At 34.3% G+C, this 18,860-nt stretch overlaps 1 protein-coding gene across 1 annotated transcript; it reads left to right on the top strand.

Annotated features, from left to right (window-relative positions):
* Positions 1-7,314: 7,314 nt before the first annotated feature.
* Positions 7,315-18,535, top strand: LOC132303582 (inactive poly [ADP-ribose] polymerase RCD1-like). Its single transcript, XM_059800897.1, has 8 exons — positions 7,315-7,610; positions 9,308-9,423; positions 11,783-13,019; positions 13,367-13,608; positions 13,909-14,009; positions 14,807-14,992; positions 15,098-15,193; positions 18,220-18,535. Exons 3-8 carry the CDS (start codon positions 11,902-11,904, stop codon positions 18,274-18,276), a joined length of 1,800 nt encoding a protein of 599 aa, XP_059656880.1. The 5' UTR covers positions 7,315-7,610; positions 9,308-9,423; positions 11,783-11,901; the 3' UTR covers positions 18,277-18,535.
* The last annotated feature ends 325 nt before the right edge of the window (positions 18,536-18,860 follow it).

The following is an 18,860-nucleotide window of genomic DNA, read 5'->3' as shown; positions in this document are numbered from 1 at the left end:
TGAGATCTATTGAACTGAGGCTGGATCGATGCAACTGGTTGAGCTTTTTGGGAAAAGACAAATCTGAGATATTTTAGGAGATATTTTTGGGAAAAAGGACAAAAGTGGTTGGTAGGGTGGTACAACTAGATAAGATCAATCATTTGAATAAGGACAAAAGTGTTCGATCGATCGAAGGGTAGTGTTGGATCGATCGAACTTTGGACTTTCTGCTTTGGGTCAAGGTTTGAATCTATCTTGAAGTACTGAGATCGATCAGTGTTCGATCGATCGAACCTTGAAGTTGGATCAATCGAACTTTGTTGATTCCCACCTTTGGCTTCACTTGCTTCTTTCTTTCTCCACTTTGCTCATTTCTTTATTTAATCCCAGAATTACTTTAATTAAGCTCTTATTTGGCTGAGTTAGTTTATTTCCGGAATAAGTGCCTAAAAATGGAAATAATACGAAATCAATCTAAAACGGTAAAGTAAGATAGATAAATGTACTCGAATGCCTAAGCTTAAGGGGTTTAAATACGCACTTTTCAGCGCTCATCATACAATATGAGAGGATAATCTGCTTATAAACTAGGTCAAATGAAGTTTAAAATAATCACTCTAGTCATTCCATGATGCTCAAATAGGTTATACGGTCATTGGTTATGATTTCCCAAAAGTGCCCTTACTTGTTCAAGGAAAATTCTGATATTATTCCACTAAAACAATCATAACTCTCAACATGAATGGAATTTGAATATGAGGTGGTCTCATTGGAAAGATAACTCAAAATCTTTGAAAATGGACTTAAGAATGACCCTATTTGGGTTCGGAACGAAGAAGTTATGATCGCCCGAAGTTAGGTGATCAAAACTAACAAGCTGCCAAGACAAAAATGGACATTGGAGGTCTTGAACCAGTTCCCAATTCCTTGTACCAGTTCCACATGGGCAGAATGCCCAAACGTTATTACACCCTTGAATTGGTTCCATGAAAGTTGTACCGATTCCAGAAGACCAGAACTTTGAAAAATGTCCCTAAAAGCCTAAAATTAAACACTTGGGTACATGGGCACCCCTTTAGTCCCTTGGAACCTTATTTAAAATCTAAACATGCCCCAAATCATACATTTGAAGGTTTATAAAATATAATTAGGCATCCTTACATTCATATGAATCATAAATGAGTTCATTACATCATTTAAAGTCCAAAGTAGGTTTGAATACATCTAATCATGGCCGTGTGATTATACATGAAATCAAATACTATAAGAGCCTTTATGAGTACATGGCAGAGCTCAAAATAAACTTGTAGCAAAATAATTACATAACCTTCACAAAATAACATCCTACATCAATTTTTGCAATATCAAGATAGACTAAAGACCTAGTCTACAATAGAGGTCCTTTGGACTGTCAGGGGTGGTGTTGTGGTCATCTATTATCTCCTTTTCGGTTCTTAAAAATGATAGAAATGGGGTGAGCACAACGGCTCAGTAAGAAGTGCCTAAAACTCACTCCTTGATGATCCCGTAAATCCACACAAAGCATAGGAAATAGAGGAGGGGATTATGCTCATTAGGGAAAGTATCAAATTATCAAAACAAGTCCAACAAAATCCTCAAATGCAATGCAATGCCAATGAAATGGAATGTCGCTTCCCATTTCCAAAACCATTTCCAATCACAATCATTTCCAAACCGTTAATATAACCCGACCCATGATAACTCCTTAGCGCCACAAGAGAAGGATTGGTTAACTATCCTTGGCCCATGGCAACTCCATGGCATCATCTGGGGCCTAGGTAACTTAACCACGCTAGGACAGTCTCCTTAGTTATTTCTAGGTCCCATTAACGCCACGAACCTTAGGCAACTCCTAGGCGACTGATTTTCGTAAACAACTTTCCAAATCTTTTCCTTTCAAAACCATTTTCCCCAAAACAAATTTCCTTTTTCTTTTCAAACCCTTGTTCCTTTTTCCTTCCCAATGCCATGCATGAATGTTGCATGCTTTTCAATGCTATGAAATCCCACACATTTAAATCACCATCACATTTCTTGCTTGGGGAAAATAACTAACGCATCATGTATCATGCCTTCAAATCATCAAACATGGTAATTTACACATATAGTCCATATACAATGTTAATTTAACCAACTATTCCACAATAACTCACATAGGCATGCATTATAATACATTGAAGGCATATAGAACATGTATACCATCAACTACACAACCACAATATCATAAATGCATAAAGCATGTAATACTTAAATTCAAACATTTATCTTGTAATAATTCATTTAGCAAGCATGTCAACACATTGTCACAAAAAAATTACACTACCATACTTTACATATTTAGAATCTTAATAACCATAAGAAAACCTCACAATTTAGCATGCCATATTGCAATTACAAGGGATATAATTTACTAAAATCAACGGAATTGAGGTTTAGAGACCCCTACCATAAAGTATGCAACCAAACAAGCCCTTAGGCTTAGCCTAAATTTGAAAATTTCCAAACCCTTGCACCATTGGTCTCAAATGAAAGTTCTCTCCAAGCTCTCCACCTTTCCTTTCTTGGTCACTTCCAAAATCTCACTCTAACCCCTTCAAATCAAGGTTTGGAACAATAGAGGCATATGTGTATATAGATGTATAGATATATAGAGAGAGGAAGAAGAAAACTAGAGAGAAAGGGGGGTTTCGGCTGAATGAAGAGGGAGAGAGGTTGGGTTGATTTTTTTGCAATTGATTCCATGACCCTAAGTGTGCCGTTTGTCAAGCTTTGAGTGGAATTAACTTTTGGTTAATTTACCACCTTGTCCTGCACTTAAACAATTCCTTCCATTAAAATCCCATAAAATATCTCAATATATGCTTACATTTATATGTATATATGTGTGTGAAATTCCCATAATGCCCTTCACTTAAATGAGAAAATCGAAAGAAGTTCCAGAACACAAAAATCATCCCGACCCTTCGAAAAATTCTAAAACCAATCCCATTGCGTCTAAATGACTTTAAAAAATTAAAATTACATTTCTAAAACCCTCGGCTCAAAAAATAACCGAAATGGCCCTCGGGCCTAGGTGGCACGCAAAACGAGATACAAAAAATAATTAAAATAAAATTTTTAAAAAAAATAAAAAAAATCCGGAACATTACAAAATGTCATATCATCATGTTTACATTCACTTTTCAATTTTCATTACTTTCAAGTATCTCTAAGCCATTATCTAGCTTTTGCGAACAAGTTGCGTCATTACTTGTTTAACTACCACCCACCATGTTAGAGTTACATATATACACAATTAAATTGAAACAAAGTGATGATGTGACATGTTTACAATCGTAAAGTGATGGCTTAGAAATACTTAAAAAGAAAATATAAAATTAATAGAAATGATTCAAGCTCTTTAATTTAATCAAATGAATTTAAGAGAATTTAAATAGTCACCTAAAAATGCCATGAAAGAGGATCAATCAAATGCATCAAGAACTACTATTAACAAACATAGAGCAAAACATGGTCTAAGAACTTAAATTGCTTAATCATCCTAAACAGATGGCTAGAACAATTACAACCACCGAATAATTCATAATAGTTTTGTAACAATGTCAATTTATGGAATTAGGATCATCTTCGATGCTTTGGTTTATTTAACACAATTAAAATTGAAGACGTAACATGTTATATTGAGAACATAACACTCATGTAACAACAATATAAATAATTATGCAATACATTTATTTTTAAAATGTAACACATTTATAACATTCATATCATTATGCAACACTCCCAACACTATTAAAACGATAATGAAATACTTTCTATATTATTGTTGAATTTCTTATTTAGTGGTTTTTTATTATCAATTTAAAGTTGTTACGTGATATTACATTCTATATTTAATTGCACTGCGTGTACTAGACTCAAATGTATATCGGAGAGGATTTAAGTTTATCAATTATGAATGGAATGGGCACAGTTGGGGAATAATTAACTCCCTCCAACCCACTCAATGATCGGCTGTTGATGAAAGTTAAATCCTTTGTTCATCACACACAGCAAAAGTATCATCACATCACATTAACACAAGCATGTGTGGAGATAACAATCATACAATCTATGCACAACACATTATTTTACATGGTTCACCCAACTCTAGGGTTATGTCCATGGGAGAGAGAGGTTTCACTATTATAAATCAAGGAAGAGAATATATAAGTACATGTTAAAACGTCACTCACTCACTCATTATCTCTTTTGAGGCTACATGTATGTACTCGAAAATTACATATATTCTTCCCTCTTCTCACAACATTCACCTTTAAACCCCTTACATCTTTTCTCTCTCAACCTCTCATACACATCTCTATTTATAGAGTCTTCAAAACCCAATTTCTTGTTAGACAAATATTTCCTAACTTGCCTACAAGGAGTTATCATATCCGCCTTCAACTCTAAAATAGAAGGTATAACTTCTTCCCCAAATCTTTAGCTTTTTCCCAAGTTTTATGGCTTCCAAAACTAATTAGGAAACTGTTTCTCGCAACTTATAGAAAAACTCACTATCCAAGTTGAACCGGATTAGTCATTTTGAACAAGTTCAACTTTGGTAGTAGCCAAAAGTTGACGTCACACTTAAACAGGTTCAAAGCCATTTGAACCGGTTCAACTTTGGCAGTAGCCAAAATTCACAGCAAGAATCAACAACTTTAACCTCGCAAATCATTCACGTAATCAACACGTGATCAGACTATGTCTTCATGCGCTCGACCATATCTCCACCTCGAACAAGGATTTTTTCATAACTCTACATCAACTGGAGATTTCTCCACCTCAAATAAAGCACTATGATGAACTTGAGAAACACTTTAACACATTCAGCGAATTAGAAGACTTAAAATGGTTAATTAATGCTCTAATTAGTAATTAATTACTAATAGATTATTGTGACTCTATTTGGTCAAGTGATAAAAGAACTCTTAATCCCTTTGTAGGTATTGGGATCATAACATAATAATATAATTAACAATAATAAGGAATATCACAATACAATTTGAAGGATCCTTCTGGTAGAAAGAAGAGAAGTATACCAACCAAAGAAAATAATTAACGGTAAATGTAGGAATACTTCTGTCAGAGATTGAAAGTAAATGGGTTATGATATTATGTGATTTTTAGTTAATTGAGTTTTGGTCATTAATGTTCCATTATGCCTGTATTTATAGTCCTAAGTTCCTCGGTTATAATACCCTAAGGTTCAAAGTTTAACGGGATTTATCCCATACATAGGATTTCAGGTTATCATTAAATATACTACTCTTTTTGCTACCTATGTGGTCAATCCTTATGTTTCGCTTCACTGTGACAACAACGCATTAATTAGGTAATACAAACATTTAATTCATTCGCCTCATAGGCAATGGCATTAGTTCAGAATCAATGATCCAATTATGACATTAAATGTGATGGTAAGAGATTTGCATGGCATGTGTTTCACCATTCCCTTGGTCGGGCCTGCTACTTGAGGCATGCTCTAGTATCTCACCTGGTATTCGAAAATTCTTTTTTAGTAGCTTGAGTAGTATTGGTGTATGTCCTACTTGCGTTCCCTCGACATCTTTATTTTAGGAGTTCTATTGACGACTTTAAGGATTATTCCTCTAGATTGATAAGGGAGCTTCGAGACTCTGGGGTTTGAAGGTTTTCTTCTCGAGGCCTTAAGGCTGAGAAAATACCTTTTGAGGTTCTTTTGTCCTTTAGAATGTCTCGAGGCTTCGGGACTTGAAAGGCACATTGCCAAACAAGATTGTAACAACATGGTTCATTCAATGGCCAAAATGACCATCACAAGTTATAACTTAATTGTACTTTCATAGTTTAATGACGAGAGTTTAAGTTCTCATATAGTAGTGGGTGCCAGGCATGACACTGCTTCAAGGACTATGTTTGACTCTAATAACATTTATAAGGGCTGAATACTCACCTCAAATCCAAAAACTGAAGTTATTGGATGGTGTTGTATATCTTATCAATATATAAACGTATAACCTTTTTTTTATCTGTTTCCAATGTGGGATAAGAACTTTTAACACTTGTTCAATAGATTGTGGAACAAGTTTTTTTTTGTAATACTTAGTTAATAGACAAGTTTAATTTGAACCAATGCCTAATTTGATCACAAATGGACAATAAGATATGGGAGAAGTAGAGAGAGAAAGAAAGAGGAGAGAGAAAAGAAAGATGGGTTAAATTCGCAAATAGATGGGCAATGCCCAACTTAATTTTATATTTTATTTTATACACTTGTTGAAATTGTATTGGATCACGTTGTTCATCCTCCTTACGTAAGACTCAAGCATTGTCCCGTCAAATATATGATAAAACAAAGACTTATTTTCCTTTAATTTTCGAGTCAAAGCGGACACGTCTACTCTAATACCATTTGTAAAGTTCAGGCATTTGTCTCTTTAGAAGTTTGTCTTCTAACTCAAAAATTTTAAATTCTTAAATAGTACCATATACCCATTAATATAAGCTTATGACTCTTTCTATATGGTTTAGGTGTGTGTGGAACAAGAACTTCTAAATTCAAACGCTTGAAAAGATTATGCAACCACGATTTATGCCTAATAATTAATTTGAACAAATGACTGATTTGATTTTTTTTAACAAATACACAATGAGAATGCTAAAAGAATTTGTTGATTAAACTAATATTTGTTGATTAAAATAATAAATAGAACAATTTCAAGATTACTATAGATCACATAGATATACCTTAATTTTATAAAAGATAAATTCAAACCGTCCGACACACAAAGTCACAAATCTCTGTAAATGAGTAGACCCCACTCTAATTATGGTGAACCCCACAGTAGCCTTATGAGTTGTGGGGCCTTTTGTCACCACTCTTTCTAAACAAGTTTGTTGAGTCATGAAGATGTGAGTTGTGAAATGTGGGCCCTTTTGTCACCACTCTTTCTAAAAAGGTTAGTCATGAAAGATGTTGATGGATGCTGCACTCACAATTATTTTCACAATTGGTACCCCTCACAAACACCATGGGCATCTTCCTTTATTTTTATTTTATATTTATTATTATTATTATATTATTTTTTTGGGTTAGAGACTTTCAATAAAGTGAGCGTCACGCAATTATGACTTTTTTATAAGTTTCGTGAACAATTTTGGGCCGACTTAGACTTGGAATGACACAAACGTTTACCTAGATCCAAACATCTAACACGGCATCGTTTTATAGACAATAATGTTAGGAACGACACCGTTTATTTTCCTAACCTTGTACAAACATGGAACAACCCTAGATCTCACCTCCATCTTCGAAGCTACGAAGTCAGCCACCGCTAACTTTCTCTCTCTAACTTTATCTCTCTAACTTTCTTTTCGCCCACGCAAACGATACCTACTCCACACAATAATTATCAATGGAGTCACCGCCGTTGGTCCTCGCACCTTGAACGTCGTCGTCACGTCTTCTCCACGCCGATCGAACTCTCACTTCCCGTGACGAAGACGACGACGACGACGAAGACGAATTGGTCCATCATGAAGGGTATGGTTATGATGATAATTATGCCTTCACGCTTAACGAGGTGAAGATCTTCTCTTTTTGTCGTTTTTGATTTGTGTTTGTTGGATGAAATTGTTTGAGGGCTTAGAATCGGCTTTTTTTTGGGTAGAATTGTTCATTTTTTACTGTTCTTGTGTTTGAATTTGGGGTTTGTAAGAGATTTTGGCAGATCCGTGATGGTTTTGATTTCTATGGAGTTTTGGATTTTTTTTTAATGATTTTTCTATATAAGTTTTTTGTTTTTTCTATGATTTTATTATGTTTGATTCAATTTCTTGATGTGAGAGGCTGTTGGTTTTTTCATGAGAAATCGTTAGTTATCGATGTGATAAAATATGAAAATTTCTGGTTTTTAGGGATTTTTCTATATATGTATTTTGTTTTTTTTTTATATGATTTATTATGTTTGATTCAATTTCTTGATGTGAGAGCCTATTGGTTATTTCATGAGAAATCGTTAGTTATCCATCGATGTGATAAAAAAGAAAATTTCTGGTTTAGGGGTTTCATGATCATGGGTAGTAGTGAATATTATTATTTTAATTTTATCTATAATATTATTATTTTCAAATTTGTCTTTTTTAATTTTTGGGAGTAATTATCTTTGACGAAGTTCGTAAGAGAAAAAAAAATGAAAAACCTTTTTTTTTTTTCTTCCTGTTTATTTATTTTGTTTTATTTTTATTTTTTGCTACTTGATTTTGATTTTGATGCTGTCCAAGAACAAAAGAGAAATATAAAAAAAGTATTTGTTTTAGTTATCATCATGCCTTGGTGGTGGGGCTGCAAATAAGCGGCTGCTCATGAACAACTTGGAGTCAACTCATTTAAAACCTGGCTGGTGCTTGTTCATTGAGCCAACAAGCCAACATGTGGCTTATAGACTCAGCTTATGAGCACGTTTCTTACAGTTTCGACTAGTTTGTACACATCTGTCCACAAAATATAAAAATCAAGAAAAATTAGTGGCTTATAGACTCAGCTTATGAGCACGTTTCTTACAGTTTCGACTGGTTTGTGCACATCTGTCATTCTGTCCACAAAAAAGAAAAATTAATATGTTATACGAATGAGTTGCTGAGCTAAGCTCTACCTCAACTTTCTGAGCTCGTCACAACACTGAGCCTAACCCAAGTTGAACCCCGCCCAAACGTGCTTATGAGCACGTTTCTTACAGTTTCGACTAGTTTGTGCGCATCTGTCCACAAAAAAGAAAAATCAAGAAAATTAATATGTTTTATGTACAAGTTTATGAGCTAAGCTAAGCTATACCTCAACTTTCTGAGCTCGTCACAACACTGAGCCTAACCCAAGTTGAACCCCGCCCAAACAATCTCAAGCTTAACTCAGCTTTGTTCATTTGCAACAATGCAACCCTACTTGGTTGTTAGATATGTTCATTAGAAGCAGTTCAAAATTTATTGATTTGCAAGTGGCAATTGAGGAAATGATAACTAGTCTTTTACCACCAAGGATTGTAGCCTAGTGGTACTTTCCCACCTTCCAAAGTAGAAGGTCGATAGTACAAACTTAGTGTGTGAGATTCTTGCAAAGTTAAAAATAAATAAATAAATAAAATCTTTTGGGGTTAAATTGGGGAAAAAAAAATGAAGCGAGCAGCATTGTAAGATTTGTGGAGCATCCCTTTCAAGAAGACTAGCACTTCCTTATTTCATATATATGTGTACGAAAATAACTAACCAAAATTTTACATCTTAGTGGACTATAAGTGTTGAAGCTGTTGGGAGTTTCTATTGGAAAATATTCGTCGACTTTGAACAAATGGCAGAGCCAAGAGAGACCTGCACACAAATGGCTTTCAATTGTGGAATCTGGTATGTTCTTTTACACTTGCAGTGATGGGCTAAATGTAACAAATTTGTTCCTTTGTAACTAATAAAGTTAAAGCTAGTCATGTTCAATCTAGTGTTTAAACTTTCAATGTAATTTGATTTATGGTTTCTAGTTACATTATCAGATGCTTTTGTGCTCTGTGCTATGCTGGAGTTGAAAACGGGCTGTTGATCTGCATATTATATTTGGAATCAGGGATGGAGCTACATACAAGTCGGGGCAATTGGCCCCCCTGAATTTTTTTTTTTCAATAGTAATATACCCTTATAATTTGTTCTTTTTCAGTAATATACCCATAAAATATTACTTTTGGCCCCCCTAAAATTCCTAAAAAAATGCATTATTGCCACCCCAAAATTCATTTTTGCCCCCCCTTACCTTGCATCCTGGCTCCGTCCCTATTTGTAATATTGGATAAGCTAAGATGACTAACTTGTTATATCACCTTGATTAATGCAAATTGGAGCATTTGTTGAACAAAATTTTCTTGTAGCAGTGTTATTTGTCTACTTTTTGTTTCTGCATGAAAAATTATTTTGTGCATAAAATTTAAAGAAAAATGGAACTAAATCAAAATTTTGGACGTAGAGCTGATATCAGTTCGGTCCTTTGAATTTAATAAGCTGACCATCTGAATATATATATTTCAAAAGTAGACCCATTTTTTCATTTTACTGTCTTAATGCAATTGTTTCATTTTACTGTCTTATTGTAGTTGACTTGGGCTTTTCTTTTTCCAATTTATTTTCTGAAGGGTAGTTTTCACTTTAGTTTTTAACTTTTCCTTACCTCAGAATTTTTGTGCCTGTTTCTTTTGTTTTTTTCCCCTTCTTAGTAAGAAAATTAGAGCAGTGTTTGAGTACTAATCAAAGGAAAAAAAAAAAAAAAGTGTTTTGTGCATAAAATTATTTTGTGCATAAAATTTAAAGAAAAATGGAACTAAATCAAAATTTTGGACGTAGAGCTGATATCAGTTCGGTCCTTTGAATTTAATAAGCTGACCATCTGAATATATATATTTCAAAAGTAGACCCATTTTTTCATTTTACTGTCTTAATGCAATTGTTTCATTTTACTGTCTTATTGTAGTTGACTTGGGCTTTTCTTTTTCCAATTTATTTTCTGAAGGGTAGTTTTCACTTTAGTTTTTAACTTTTCCTTACCTCAGAATTTTTGTGCCTGTTTCTTTTGTTTTTTTCCCCTTCTTAGTAAGAAAATTAGAGCAGTGTTTGAGTACTAATCAAAGGAAAAAAAAAAAAAAGTGTTTTTAGCACTCTAAAAATTCAAAGGTCTTCCCTCTTTGGTTGTTGGAGATTTATTTTATATTGGGACAGATGAAATCAGGGGTGGAGCCGGAAATTAAATTTGGGGGCACAGTAATATAGATTCTTCAAATCAAGAGACAAAGAAGAAAAATTACTCAAAATAATTTGTCAATCAATGAGTAGTTTAAGAAAGATAAATGGCTAACAAAAAATTTAAAAAGGGAAAAAAATTAGAGCTTGATTCAAAAAGGAAATTTGACTTTTTTTAAAGGAAATTAAACGAATTTAAAGAGTAAAAAAGAGAGGAAATACAAAATTTAAGAGATAATTTTAGAAAATAAAAATTTTAGAGGGGCATTATATGAAAATTTTCATATATACATGTAAAAATATATAAATTTAGTATTTGTATTATAGTAAGCGGGGCGGGCCAGGCCAGGCCAGGCCAGGGGGCCCTGGCATACACTGGTACCGCCCCTGGATAAAAGCAGTTATGTTGGTTTACTTCAACCATATAGAATGTTGTTGATCTAAAAATTGATACATTGACAAGTGTCAGTTTTTTTATTTCCTTGTTTATATATCTTTCTAGTTTGGTATTGATGTAGTATAATAGATGCTTGGTAGCGCAGGCACTTGATAGCCATTCTTTGGTTCTTGGAGATTTGTTTTATATTGGTAGAGATGAAATCAGCTGTGTTGGCTTACTTCAACCATATAGAATGTTGTTGATCTAAAAATTGAAACATTGACTAGTGTCAGTTTTTTTTTTTTTTTTTCCTTGTTTATATATCTCTCTAGTTTGGTATTGATGTAATCTAATAGATGCTTGGTAGCGGCAGGCACTTGATAGCCATTCTTTGGTTGTTGGGGATTTCTTTTATATTAGGAGAGATGAAATCAGTTGTGTTGGTTTACTTCAACCACATAGAATGTTGTTGATCTAAAAAAATGAAACATTGACAAGTGACAGTTTCTTTATTTCCTTGTTTACAACAATTTTCTTTTGTAGTGTTTGTTAATATGCATGACATACACATCTACAGTAATATTAACTGATTAAGTTTTTCTCCAGGATGTGTGATTTCTTCTTCACAACACGATTCCTTGGGTATTTTTGAGTGAAGACCTGTATCTTACTCTAACGGCTAACATTTAGGGTTTTAGTCTGTAAATAAGGATACTTGTAGATAAATGGAATCAAAGTGGGTTAAAGTAATGGACAATGTCAGTGAGTTGAAGAGAAAACGAGCAGCCAAGGATGCTGCACGTGTAATTGGAGCAAGTCACAAGGTGTTGTCACTGCAGTCTAGCCGTGACTCAATTCTTAGTGAACTTGGCAAGCGGAAGAGGTCAGCTGGATGCAAAACTAAGTGTGGGTCACGCTTGAAAAAATCTTTACCTAAGAACTATTCAAATTTTATTCAAAGCGGACTGCCACAACGTTTGCTCTTTTATCAAAATAGTCAATGGACTGATTTTCCTCAGGATATTGTTGATTTGGTCAGGGAAGGGTTTCGGGTTAAGAAGGCAGCAACTGAAGTGCAGTTCAATGGGTATCATTTAATGCTAGATTTTTTATATATGATTCAAGTAGATTTGAAAACAGGTTTGCAGAAATCTATTGCTTGGATTGATGAAGCGGGCTGCTGCTTTTTTCCTGAATTATACTCTAATAATTGTGAAAAATATGAATGCTGCCAAGCTGAAATTGAAAGAGACGAAGGATTATTATATCCGGGGTCAAATGGGACCTGTGAGATCAAGTTGCATCTCGAAATTGAAGTAGATGGAGTGAATAGCTCTAAGTTGGAGGAATGCGTGGAAGAGTCAAATGCTAGTGTAAAGAGGACTAAAATTGATGAAAACTCCTCTAGGAATTGTTACAACATGGGTATTAGTGACAAATACTACCAGAAATCAGATTCCAAAATTGAAGTGGCTGTTGGGGAAATTCAACAGATTGATAAAAATTTATCACATAAGCTCGAAGCTATTTCTGAAACTGTGGATTCAGATGTCTTGAGAAACATGTTTGTGACTGGCATGAAGCCAATCTTAAATGCAAATATAATTGAAATCAACAAATGCTCTAGTAATTTGATGCATGCCCGCTTGGAACTTTTTCAGAAGCAGATTGAAATTGCTCAAAAGTATCGTGGAAATCCAAATGTTCGGTATGCTTGGCTTGCTGCTTCTAAAGATGCAGTATCTAGCATCATGACCTATGGGCTTGGGCATGGTGGACCTGTAATTAAGACCACATACGGCATTGGAGTTCATCTCACTGCTGTGAACTGTGCCAACACCAGGTTTGTATACGCATATATATATATATGTTATTTTTCCTGTCTTATGTTAATATTTGGAACAATTACGTATATCAGTGATGGCTGCTACCAGATATTAATTAAATGGCGTCCCCCTCCCTTCCCTCCCTTCTTCTTCCCCTTCCCTACTTCCATTTTGGTTTTTGAAGTATTAGCAACACCATAATATATTTGACAAACTCTTGCCTTAATATAATCAAGTAAATTATTGTAATTTTCTTTTGAAAGTATTATTCTTCTCTTTTATTTTTTGTTTTTTCTTTCTTTTTGGTATTTGCTTCTTGTTAATGTGCATTCATAGAAGGATTAAGCTTTTATTTTCTCTACAGTGCAAGTAATTGTGATGTTGACGAAAATGGAGTACAACACATAGTGTTTTGTCGTGTTATATTGGGAAATATGGAACTTGTTCATCCGGGATCTAGACAATTTCATCCCAGTAGCGAAAATTTTGACAGTGGAGTTGATGATCTGCAAAATCCAAATCATTACATTGTTTGGAATATGAATATGAACTCACACATCTATCCAGAATATGTTGTTAGTTTCAAGGTGTCTGCTAGACCCGAAGGTGCTATTCTATACCTTACTAAATGTTTTTGTCTTTCATAATTGATATTTTTTGGTTTTGTTTTTATTTTGATTTTTATTTGTTTTGCAAGTTTAGCACAATCCCTCACGCCCCTGTAAGTCGTGTGTGTCCTCTGTATTGAATCATATTATCTAATTAGTCGTGTTATGAAAGATGGTCAAATCATCTGAATGGATATTACTAGCTTGGCAATCTTAATATCTGAATGTATTATCATAAAATAGGATTAGTGAGCATATTCAAGTATTTGAATGCTAGCATTTCCATTTTTCACTCCAGGGGCTCTGGATGGGAAAGAAAGCAGGTTTGATACATCAGGAGTTACAACTTGTCAGGAATCTCAGGGCCAGTTGCAACTATATTCATCGTCAGTTGAATTGGTAAGGTTTCAATACTATAAGACCCTTCTTATTGCAGGTCATCTTTGCTAATTATGTATGGCAGGCAGCAAATCTTTGCGAGGATGGTAACAGATCTGGGTCCATTCTGCCTTAATAAATTAATATAAGAAGCAACTGAGAGTTCTTGTTTTGGCATAAGGTGATGGCTTCTCGTCAGGAGCTGAGCTTAAGCTTGAGATTTTAGTTGTTGTGCAAGCAGGCCTGCACCCCCAATTTGTGCGTATACATGACTTTAACAGTTTTCACTAGTCAATCCCTTATGAAGAAGTGCTTTCCAGTGTCCAAATTGTTCAGTCGGGGATTCGAAATTGTTCTCCGGTGAACCATTTTGAAGTTGAGCTTTTCGGTGTCCAAATTGTTTAGTCAGGGATTTGATATCATCATTTGTCAGCCAATGGGTTGTGTTGGACTTGATAGCTTCTTGATTGACTAAGTTGTGGCCCAAGACCTGTTTGAAACATTTTTACTACATCTTTGTGGTTATTGCTAGATCCTTTTCTATATCAGAAGAATGCCTTTGTTCTTTATTTTTCCAATTTGGAGGACTAGAATTATTAAATCAGTGGTAAGGGATTGACCGAGTTTTGTTTGTTCTTGTGTACTGTTGATGCTGGTGAATGGTTTTTTCATAGATTTTCTCATCATGACTTGGGGAATTCGTTGTGAAAAGATTGACTTGTTGATATGTTATATGGTGTTGAACTATGATTGGATTTTTTTTTAGATTGTTATGGAGGTTTTCATTTTTTAATAATCAGCAATTTTTTAAATTGTAGGAGAGAAATTGTCATCCATGTCAAGAGCTTGAGAACAACTCTCAGGGAAAGGCCAGCATTGGTTCAAGCACCTCTAAGATTCCTAAATCACCTTGGATGCCCTTTGCATTGTTGTTTGAAGCTATCTCAAATAATGTCGCTCCTAAAGATATGAAAATGGTGAATTTTCACTATGAATTGTTCAGGGTATGTTAATTACCTTCTTTATCTCATGTTCTTTTTCAGTTTAGGTTTATATTTTTTCTGATTTCATTTTGAAATTTTCTATGTTCTTCTTGGGTATTATATTAGAGCAAGAAAATCAGTCGGGATGATTTTATTAAAAAGTTGAGATTGATAGTTGGGGATCAACTGTTGAGGTCCAAAATAATCAGTCTTCGGGACAAGGTATGATTCAATCTGTTTTATTTTGTTTAGTGAGAAATATACTTTAATGTTTGTTCGTATTGCTTAATTAAATAAGGGAAGGAAACTGTTGCTAGTTGAACCACACCAATTGATACTTAAAATGTGAAACTCCTCTATATGTCATCCATGCAATTCTATTGCAGGCATTGTGTCAACTTCAATTTTCTTATGGAATTCATTGAGGATAGTTACTTACTATGGCTGATAGTGGGTTTGCATGTGAAAGAGACGCTTATTTATTTGCAGTTCCTATTTTACCCTGTACCTTATTCGTGCAAAGTTTGCAAGGCAAATTATACAATTATATATACAGAATATCAATGATAATTTGGGTAAAATTGCTCAAAATAGATCCTGCTTCTAAATAGAATTTTTTATTTTTTTTTAATAGTCTGTTCTATGTTGCAATTCTAGTCACTCATAATCCGGTATGGATATATATATATATATATTTTATATGGTGAAATATTTGATTTTTCTCCCAAATAGTAGTATTGCCTCTTCATCTCTAATTTTTAATTTTTTTTTTTAAATTTGTGTACCTTAAACTAATAATTAGTTTTACCTAAGGAAATATTATGAAGCCTTATTCTAAATATAAATAATAAAAATGAATATAAACAATTATATATTTGAATTTAATAATCCATCATTTTACTTCATAAGGGTAGTTTTGGTATGCATAATCACTTTCTTTTCACTTTCATGCTATCCAAACTAATAAACTAATATTTTTCTACAATTTTCTTAGATAAATTTTCATTCTAACCAAGTGCATACTAGAAAATCTCTTTTCTTTTCATTCACTTCACTTTTCTTTCACTTTCTATTTCTTTTGTTTTCTAGCTTGTTTCCATCTAACCAAACGGAGCCTTCGAGAATTTGATCCCTTTTTATTTTTTATAATTTTTTACTACTTTTATAAAGACCTACTATTATTTAAAATAAAAGCACACCATTACAAGGCATTATTGTAAAATTAGTAATAAGTTTTGTAAACAATATTTTTACCAGACAAAAGAAAAAATACTTTAATTGTGAATCGTACTTTATATAATATATCACCAAATACCTAAGAAGTTTTTTGCTAGCAGCAATTTTATGGCTTTTCTACTGATAAAAGTGTTTTTTTCATTATGAATGCAACGCCAAATGGACCCTGAATATCAGCTGCTTTGAACATCACTCCCTTGAGCAGGGTATTTTTTGTTCTAATTTTGTACTGGTGCGATGTTTTTTTACTGTAATTCACGACATTGTTTTGGATTAAAGAATATCTGCATAAACTAGAGCTGAGTTTTATTTTTCTTGGTTTTGTTGGGTTAGGGGGTTGGGGGATGGGGTTGGTTGTCAAGGGGAAATAATTTTGTACTATCTGTAGAAAAAATAAAATTGCTTTTTGGTGACCATAGAGTTAAAAAAATTGGATAGTTACCAATCTTAAAAATAAAATGCTTATTGGTGGCCATTTCAAACTCTATTTCTGTAAGTACCCTTCTTTTATTATAATTATCAGTGACCATTTCAAACTCTATTATGTAAATACCCTTCTTTTCTTGTTATAATAATAAATTATTATATATTTGTAGCAAAAGTTCCTTCGTGTTAAACAATATCTTGAGGGAGGTAAATAGGAGTTCTCTCGAACAAGCCCAAGCTGTTGTCTGTACAGGTTCATCTGTCCAAAAAGGGGCTTGTCCATTCATAAAGCTTGCTCTCCTACTCACGTCTCAAATGCTGATCTGGATGACTTAATTTCAGCTACCAACTTTGAGCAAGTACCTCTCACGAGTTTCAAGCATGCTGTAAATTTTCAGTTAGTTGACATATCATAGTGTTTTCCGATGAGTTTTCCCTGATAATTCCAGAAGCCAATAAAAAATGTTTGCTGGGTGTTCTACATTGTCATCATCTGAGCTACAGAGTGAGTGAAGCGTTTACAGACTACAGTTTTAAGATTCCTCACAGAGATTGGGCTTGCCCTGTGGTTTCACCAGTAAAGATGCTTCAAGGCTGCAATCCATTAGGTCAGTGGGCCTCTTGGTTGGGAAACTGCTTGAAGGAACGACCAGTAGCTGTTCTCTTAACCCGAACATTCTGAGTCTTCCATCATCATGCTCAGAAGTCATTTAAAGTAAGATTAGGAATGAATTGTGAGAGAAAGTTGAGAGCTTGAATAGATTTGCCGAAAAATGCTTGTTTGATGAAGATTCCTGCATGAACTAGAGATAAGAGACGAGAGTAGGGGAAATGTGATGATTTTCCGAAAGGCGCAAGAACTAGAATTTAGGCTAATTGGGTAGTGGCACTTATCGTTTTCAGTTGAATCTCAAGATGCCTCAATCTGTTCCGCTAATCACAGTCCTCAACCCAACTGAAGGAGAGTGCCGTAGACACCTTGTTTCAGATGGGGTTCTTGAAGCTACGAAATGATTTTTGAGCTGGAGGAGGACTTGCATTTAGATGAAAGATATCCCCCCCATTTTTTTTTTCTCTGTGAGGGGGTGGGTTTAAGTTAAAAGGAGGAAAATATCAATCTCATTTTATTATTTTTCTAATATCTAACGAAGTGTTTTGACAGAGTTACCCTTAAATTAATGTGTTCTTTTCTTATCTTTTTGTGACTTAGGGGTCATCTGATGAAATTTTCTTCAACATTGGTTCCAATATTTAGTCTTCCCTTGTAAATGTTCTAAAATATGTGCCATGAATCGCATCACTATTCACACGTCTTGACAAGACTCTGATTTTTGCTATGGAGTGGTAAAGTTAGAAAATGTATGTTGGATGGGTAGTCATTTCCTGCCATTGCAACATGATAAAAATTGAGTTGTGTAGGAGAGGAGGGAAGGGGAGAAATTTTGGGATTAGTACTATGAACTGATGAGTGAAGTCTGCAATAATTTATGAAGCACAGATTTAGGACTTGGCATCTCATAAACAACTTGCATTTGCATGAATTTGTGCAACTTGAAGTCATGGTTTCTTCCTGATTCTGTTCACAGGGACCATCCAATTCTCAATGCCCACTGAAAGTGCCGAAGGAGGAGCAAGAATTTTGAGGCAGTGTGATAAATGAATGGCATCTGGCCTTCATAATTTCAATTTTTTTTTTTTTTTTGAGATTTATTGTACCTGGGTTCAAATCTGTTGTGGCTGCTTTTGCTTTGGAATGCATCGAGCCGTCATCGCGAAGGTGGTAAACAGTGCTGTTAGGTATATGTAATTTGCTTTTTCTTCCGTGCCTTTTGTCAATTTCAATTTCTGTTTGACTTGTTGAATTGTTAGATTTAGCAATGAAAGTTAATAACTTTATCTGCAGTTTATACATCATTTTTGTTAGGCAAAGCTAATATGAAGCCTGTTTCTAAGTGAATATAAAAGCATACCTGCGAAGTAGGTTTCAACATTTTAACCATTTGCAACTGTGGTAGACATTGGGAAGAATCATTGAAGCGTTGATATGGTTATGAGCCTTGGAAGTCTTCATTTTTACATAGTAGTATGATTTAGAGCCTTGGTGCAACGAAAAGGTTGTTCCACTGTGACCTGGATGGAGATCGGGTTCGAAACAAGGACACATCCACAATGCATGAGGGGGTAAGGTTATTGACCACAAAATTATAGTTGTTCTCATAGTTTGTGA

Source organism: Cornus florida, unplaced genomic scaffold, assembly GCF_030987335.1.
Source record: "Cornus florida cultivar Cherokee Brave unplaced genomic scaffold, ASM3098733v1 CherokeeBrave_3.0.0_Hap2_Chr04, whole genome shotgun sequence".
NCBI classification, from domain to species: Eukaryota; Viridiplantae; Streptophyta; class Magnoliopsida; order Cornales; family Cornaceae; genus Cornus; species Cornus florida.
The sequence above is the reverse complement of the archived record's forward strand: the minus strand, read 5'-3'. Positions and strand labels throughout refer to the sequence as shown.

What these genes read in the sequence shown, in the direction of transcription:
- LOC132303582 (XM_059800897.1), top strand. Translation starts at nt 11,902, where the DNA reads ATGGAATCAAAGTGGGTTAAAGTAATGGACAATGTCAGTGAGTTGAAG. An exon ending in ATTCATCGTCAGTTGAATTG is followed by an intron (nt 14,010 to 14,806) that starts GTAAGGTTTCAA and finishes TTTAAATTGTAG; the next exon opens with GAGAGAAATTGTCATCCATG. An exon ending in TTCACTATGAATTGTTCAGG is followed by an intron (nt 14,993 to 15,097) that starts GTATGTTAATTA and finishes GTATTATATTAG; the next exon opens with AGCAAGAAAATCAGTCGGGA.